At 33.5% G+C, this 7,801-nt stretch overlaps 1 protein-coding gene across 1 annotated transcript; it reads right to left on the minus strand.

Annotated features, from left to right (window-relative positions):
* Window positions 1-270: 270 nt before the first annotated feature.
* LOC143555443 (glucan endo-1,3-beta-glucosidase 12-like) lies at window positions 271-2,092 on the minus strand. The gene is made up of 2 exons (XM_077044986.1): window positions 542-2,092; window positions 271-400 (listed from the first exon to the last, which is right to left on the minus strand). The coding sequence occupies exons 1-2, from the start codon at window positions 1,887-1,889 to the stop codon at window positions 369-371; spliced, it is 1,380 nt and encodes a 459-aa protein (XP_076901101.1). The 5' UTR covers window positions 1,890-2,092; the 3' UTR covers window positions 271-368.
* Window positions 2,093-7,801: the final 5,709 nt, after the last annotated feature.

A 7,801-nucleotide genomic window follows, 5' to 3' on the forward strand; every position in this document is an offset into this window, starting at 1 on the left:
TCCATAAGTATCAACTAACACGTGGAGTTGAATTTTGATAATTGTATTTTGTTCACCTAACAAACCAACCATTATTTATGTTAGTGGTAGGTGAAAGCATCAGCTATAGATTGAGTTCTATTTTGAATTGTTACTGTTTTGAGCTATTGACAATAACATATTTTGGTTTTTATTGTTGATTTCAGGGTCCTTTTTTTTAGAACTCGCGTAGCACACTACTGCTTACAATCATGGAAATAAACACGAACTCACTTTCGTGAAAAAAGTCAATAAGAGTTTATCATGATACATTTTACGCAACATCTAACACATAAGTTACAAATCATGATCATAGGCTTTCAAATTTCATCCACCATCAACCCTTTGTTCTACTGTTGGGAGTATTTGCATGTTCCATAACCTATTAAAAATAAAAAAAAATCATTAATAAGTAATAATTTACTTAATATCCCTTGCAAAAAACTAATTCCAACATACCCACATATAAAAGATCAAAAATGACTATTTAAATAAATAATATAATATATGGAAAAAAACTTACTTGGGTCACTGAATGTGACAAGCCCACTTCCTTTAAAATCACAATTCCAATAATTCCTCCCATGCATTTGATAATATGCATTCATTGCATATGAGGCATGTGCATGAACCTTATTGGGCCCAAAACAGGCCCCATTTTCATAAACCTCCCTACAGTCCACACCACCCGGCCCACAACAAAAGTCCAATACACCCTGAACCAGCTTCTCATCCGCATGTGGCTTAGCCACACACCAAACCGATGGACCCCTTTGAACCATTTTTGACCCTGGCCCAAACCCAAACTCCATTTTTGACCCACTACAAAATTCACAACTCAAATCCATATCATAAACCTTTGAACCATCCCCATTAAAAAGCCCAAAGTTTCTCTCACTTGCACCCCCTGGTTTTTTGTTTTCATTAAATAAAGCAAATAGAAATATATCTATTTTATCATTAGGTTTCATTGGGGTCCTTTTGTTTGATTGGGCCTTGTTGATTAACCTAGTGTTATAGGTTTTCGCGTTGTCCGGTGAGGCTGCTGTCTCACCGGGCTCACCTTTTGAGGGCCAGCCAGATTCAGAAACCATAATACGAATCTGTCGGCCCTCGAATCCTAACGACGCGATCGCAGACCGGATCGCGTCGATCTGTGCGTCTAACATGTTTGTGTAGACGTACCCTTTGGGGTCATGGACCCCACTTGCGTTCCCAAGTAACGCGTACTCAAGTGGGACAGTATCAGGATTGTCCCGATAAGCAAAATAAGGGTATGCGTTGACCATAAACGGTGAGCCCGTGTCGGCTAAGAATGTGAGAATAGAGGTCATTGTGGGCATGAGGGTGGCGGCAAAAGTGGCAGCCGAAGGCGGAAACGAGGCGGCTAACACCGCCATGCTATGCGGGGTGCTGATCTTGATTTTCCTATCAAGTCCTCGTGATGACAAGACTTCATGAAGGTTTTGCATGGCTTGAATAAGGGCATTTGGGTCCATGTTATCATCGCCGGATGCTAAATACTCGTTACCGACCGCAATTGCGACAATGGAAGTGGCTGGGATGAACGGGGCTATGCGGGCGGAGAACCAGTCCTCGGCTGCGGACTTGGAGGCGCTTATGTTAGCTACATTGTTGTTTTCAACTGCGACAATTACGTCAATGCCGGAGTTGGAGAAGGCTTGGAGGATTTGAGGGTTGGTGTCATATATTTTAACTTTGTCTATGATTGTGGATTGGAGGAGTTGGGCTACGGTTTTAGGCGACGGGAGGTTGTTTCCGAGCGTGCCGTAGTTTACGCCGACGGCCGACACGGTGGGGAATGGGCAAAGGAGGTGGAGGAGGAGAGGGAGGAGAAATATGATGGCCATTGTTATCAAGTGAAGTTATTGCTAGCTAGTAATTAACTAGTTCTTGTTATTTATTAAACGTTACATTTATGTTTTTTGATAGGATGTGTATCATTATATGGTTTTATGGGAGCATAAAGTGAGACATTATAATTGGATATTTCGAAAAGTGGTGAATAAAATTCAAAAAGTGAGTGAAAAAGTAGATTTACGGTGGAATTGGTCTTTGGGTCCAGCTGCGTTGGTCGAAAGAGTAAAGATGCTCTCGGTCTGTTGTACCCTCTTGAATCAACACTATTTCATATTTGACTCGTTTACTTTGGATTAATTTCTGTAGCGATCTTTATATAAGAAGTAATAACTAGTGGTAAGTGTCTATGTTCCGTTTCGGTTGCGAAATGTGGATACGGCGGGCCGGTTTTCACTATTTCTACATCAGTTGCCCATGCTTCGTGAAGGGTTCGACATGTAGATACGGTGAAACTGGTTTCTACTTCTTTTAGACCGGTATTAACCTTGCGATATGAATTTATGTCAAAGTGTGAATCAAACTAACCGTAGCGGAGGGTCGATTTTTAAGAACGTTTATAAGAAAATGTAGATAAAAAAAACTAATAATACAAATTACTATTAAAAAAAAATCTATTTAGTAAATTAAAAAAACTTGAGAAAATCAAAAGACAAAAGGAAAATAGTTTTGATCAATGACATGCATGTTTTACTAATTTGTATATTATCACACAATTTCGTTTTGAATAAAAGTTAATTACAATAAAACATAGTTAAGAATAAGAACTCCGTAACATTATATCTAGAGTTTTACAAAACATTATATGTTAAAATTCATAAAAGAAAAAAAAAACAATTATCAGTGGTCACATTTTATATGAGTGGTTAAGGAAAAAAAATAAACAAAAACAAAAATTTAAGATGTAAAGGGTGTATGTCATTTAGAGTAAAGGTTTGACGGCCCTAGGTGAGTGACCAATATTGGTATGTCATTTAGAGTATTCTTATCTCATCATCTATCTTTAAATCAAAACTTACATTAAAACTTATGATATTTTCTCTCTCTATTTCAATTAAATAATACTTATTTATACATTTATCATTTATTTTTTCTCTTTCACTCACCCATAACCACTTTTAAAAAATATTAAAAAGTTATAAGGGTTGAACAGGAGTTATTCAAATATATAAAAAAAGTTATTGTTTTTTTTTTTCTAAAATATAAAAATTCTTCACTCACAACACCCTAAATCACTCTCTAAAGTATAAAAACACCCATCACATAAAATAGAGGGTTGGATGAGAATGCTCTTATATGTAACATCAATACTTTTAGGTAGAGATACTGTACGTTAATGCCTTAACGTACGAGAGGTACGCGCGACGCTAAAAGGCAAAAACCTAAAACGATAAGAAAACGCTCACAAAAACTTAAACGCTCAGCCAAAACCCTAAAACGCTCAGAAAACGCTCAAAAAACGGTCTTCGTGAAAAAAGTAAAAAATTGATCGATCAACGATCCAAAGTTAAAATACAAAGGACAACAAAAATGAGAATGGTGAGATTAATTTAATAAATATGATGGAAATGGCATGAAGATAATAACTCACCTTTGTTGACTTTCTCTTTCCACATGCAAACTACATGTCAATTCCCTCATCATTTTTAAATGTTTATAATTTTTTCATACGAAATTATTTAAAAAAAAATTCACCATAATAATAAGAGTTTTTTTTATCTTTAATATGAGTATCGTATTGTTATATAAAAATAAAAAAAATTAATGGGTTCTTTTAGTTGTGTTTTTTTGTTGTTCATTGTGTCTTTTTGTTGAGTTTTCATATGAATTGTATTATACATTTTGATCATTATATATTTTAATTGTTACTCATATTAAAGACAAAAATTAAAACAAAGATTACGTCATTGTGTCGTTTTTTTCATCATTAACTTTTAGTCATTGTGTAATACGTTCATTGTCTTTTATTCGGATTGACATATGACAAATTAATTTAATTTGAGAAAAATAGTATTGCGTTCATTGTATATTATGTTCAAGTCATTGTGTAATATGTTGTTTCCATTGTGTTTTACGTTTCAAGTCATTGTGTTATATATATTTACCATTGTGTCTTACGTTTTAGGTCATTATGTTATACGTATTCACCATTGTGTCTTACGTTTTAGGTCATTGTGTTATACGTATTCACCATTGTGTCTTACGTTTTAGGTCATTGTGTTATACGTATTCACCATTGTGTTTTACGTTTCAAGTTATTGTGTAACATGTATTAATCATTGTGTTTTATGTATTAGATAATTTGTTGTTATTTTATCATTATTTTTACATATTATTATTACACAACGGTGTTATTAGTATTTAAAAAAACATAATGATCAGTTGAAAGACACAATGATGAAAAAAGACATAATGATAAGTGAAAAGACACAATGGTGTGCGAAAAGACACAATAACGAAAAAAGACACGATGATAAGCGAAAAGACACAATGGTGTGCCAAAAGACACAATGGTGTGCGAAAATGCACAATGACGAAAAAACACACAATGAAGAAAAAAGACACAATGATAAGCGAAAAGACACAATGGGGTGCGAAAAGACACAATGGTGTGCGAAAAGACACAATGACGAAAAAAGAGACAATTGTGTGCGAAAAGACACAATGACGTAATTTTTGTTTTAAATTTATATAACAAAATCATACTCATATTAATGATTAAAAAACGCTTGTTATTATGATGATTTTCTTTAAAAAAAAAATATCATACAAAAAAGTTATAAACGTTCTAAAATGATTGGGGGGGGGGTATTAACATGTGCCTTGCATGTGGAGAGAGAAATGTGTACAATTATCTCTATACCCTTTTTTTGGCCCTCACTTGACACATGTCAATTATTTATGACTTCTCACACTTCTCATTTTTGTTACCATTTGTAGAATAACTTGACCCTAGTATGTTATTATTTAGTCAAGTTAAATAATAAATAATAGAGTGTGAGTTTGAATAATAAAAGATTGAATAAGAGATGGTGATGGACCTTAGGTTCATGAGCTTAGGGTATTTAAACATCCTTAAACCCTATACGCCATTGCGTCCACACACTAAAAAACACACACAAACACTCTCATTCAAACCCGAATTTAATCCGAGCTAAAGGAGGGCATATTTCGTGATTCAAGCATCACCACAACAAGAAACACGTCCAGATCTACATCTAGACTTAAATCCGAACCGAAAAGGTATGTTCTTGATATAAAGGTTAGGTTTTAGATGTCAGTATGTTTTAAGATTTGGTACTAAGGCAAATCGGACCTTACCGTGTAAGAAAACGTAAACTTGAACATAAACAAATTGCTTGGAATGAATGGGACGGGCGAGGGATGTTCGGACAGTGTAAACAAGAAGATAGAATGGCTATGGCCCAGGACTCGTCATAACGGTAGAACGGGTCGAAAGAAATTGATTATAGCAAAAGGCATGAAAATCGGTCTAAATCGTATATTGAAGAATGCTCGAATCAAGTCGAATTGAAACGAATTAAATCAAAATGAAACGGAACGAATCAAATGAAAACTTGATTCGATTAGAATGAAGACTCGATTCAATTGGAATGAAAACTCGATTCGATTAGAATGAAACTCGACTCAAATGTAACTTGATTCGTTTAAACTTCAGTTTTCTGTCCCTTGGACCATGCTAGGGGCTGCAGCCCCTAGGACCTTGTTTCCAGGGGCGCTGCCCCTGACCTTCATTCGTTAGGGGTTTCACTTACTTAGAATATGATCTAGTTAGGGGTAGTTAATTGATATTTATAATTGTTTCACATTTTGTCATGCACAGCTAAGGAGGGGTGTTACAGTTAACTCCAAGAGAAACATGACCCAGGTGAGTTTCTAGTCTCATTTTCTCCGTTATGTTTTTTTTCGGGGCTATATACATACTTCTATGTGCTTAGTTAATACACTTACCTTAAGTGGTAACACTTAAAGTAAGTGTGTACTACATGAATTTTAATTGAATGATAGAAATGGTTGAGCGTATGTATGTAGCTGTATATAAAGGGGAACGTTAACGTACAAATAAAATTAACGTGCTAATTGTGAGAATCAAGTAGAGTAATTATGTATACAAGTAGAATAATTATGCAATTACATCATAGAGTAATTACATAATTACTCTACTTGTGTATGTAATTACTCTACCCGATTCTCACAATAGTACGTTAATTTCATTTGTATTTGATCCAAACTATATATATATATATATAGGGGTGGGTTAAAATAAAAAGAAATAGTTTTCTAGAAAGAGTAAGAATCAATCTAGGCCATTGGATCTATGATCTAATGGTTGAGATTGGTAGTTTTTAAACTACCAAATAGTTTCCTAGGATTAAAGATTTATGCAATATAGTTTCTTAACTCTAATTTTTGTGTAATTCCTACTCTTCCTACAAAACTATGTATTTTTATTTTAACCCTTTTATATATATATATATATATATATATATATATATATACTAATTAATAAATAAAACTTTTATTTGACACGGGTTATCACCTTAGCCCCTTCTCATTCTCAAAATCCCGCCTAAAGCCCCACTCCTTTCTCAATCAGCCGCTCTTACCCAAACCTAAATTCAGAAACCCCAAATAATTATCCTCTCTCTTAGTTTCCTTGTGTATCTATAACCGAACGATAGTGTGTAAACAAATCCGTATCATCACGTTCCCAATCATTGCTGTTCGATTGTTTAAGGTGTTTTACTAATTTTGTTTGCTGTTTTTTTACAATTTGCTGCGATTTCTATCACATCATAAACCCTAAATACCGCAAACGGAATCTTAGGTCGTTTTCTTTTTTAAATTGCAGTTAATTTCTGAATCATTTTCTGTTTGTAATTACTAATTGTAAACATAATTAGAAATCTGTCCATCGGGGTCTGAATTCGGATTTTGTTTGTGCTGCTATAAACACCTTTTCACTTAAACCAATATGCAAGTAGGTATGTAATATTCTTAATTTTAGATTAATTTTAACCTAGTCAAGCTTTCTAATGAAATATGAAAAGCAAGGTTTTATATGGGTTTATGATTTTTGAAGAATCTGCAAACCCCCTTTGAGTGTTCCTTTTTTTTAAATTAATGTTCTAATATTAGATGTTGAACTATGCATCAATATACAGCCATATAAATTTCACATCAGACTATAAGTTTTTTTTATCTAATTTCTATTTATGTGTTACAGGAAGATTTTATATCTAAAGTTGAGAGCTTGAACATGGTATAACACATGGTTCTATTATCTCAGGTACTCTTATACCTCCTTTATTAGGATGCGAATTTATTATATTTTTGAATTCGTTATCTGTCTGATTTGTTTAGTTTAATCTATTGTTTAACATCTTAATGTTTAGGTAACAACCATTATAATTTGATTAATTACCTGATGTATAATATGGGTATGCCTCTTTTATATTTATGTATTTTTATTTTCATAGGTTTAGCCAATTTTGATTGGTGCGATTAAACGAAAGCCAAATCGTTACTAATAGTTTGGTTCTGGTTTGATTTTATGGTTTAGGTTCCTTTAACGAACTGAATTTAAGAAAACTACAGCCTTAACTTTCAACATGCTGTAGATATAACTATACTGTCCCTCTAATTATCTAAAAAATATAGATGCTTTTGTATGTATATTATTCGAAGAATAATAAGTCTTTACCCTGAATAAACATCACTGTTGCATCACTTCAAAAAATAATTATAAGCATATGATTAGAACCCCATTTATTTATAATTTACTGTTAAGAATCGAAATTCAATTAAGATTAGTGTTTTAGAAATAAATGATGCAACCTGTGACTTAGTACTTGATTACATTAGAAGTGCTCACTTGAGATGA

The sequence above is a fragment of the Bidens hawaiensis genome, unplaced genomic scaffold, assembly GCF_021521415.1.
Source record: "Bidens hawaiensis isolate Kalapana, Puna unplaced genomic scaffold, B.hawaiensis_p1.1 tig00018131_1, whole genome shotgun sequence".
Taxonomy (NCBI): domain Eukaryota; kingdom Viridiplantae; phylum Streptophyta; class Magnoliopsida; order Asterales; family Asteraceae; genus Bidens; species Bidens hawaiensis.

What these genes read in the sequence shown, in the direction of transcription:
- LOC143555443 (XM_077044986.1), bottom strand. Translation starts at nt 1,889, where the DNA reads ATGGCCATCATATTTCTCCTCCCTCTCCTCCTCCACCTCCTTTGCCCA. An exon ending in TGTCACATTCAGTGACCCAA is followed by an intron (nt 401 to 541) that starts GTAAGTTTTTTT and finishes TATTTTTAATAG; the next exon opens with GTTATGGAACATGCAAATAC.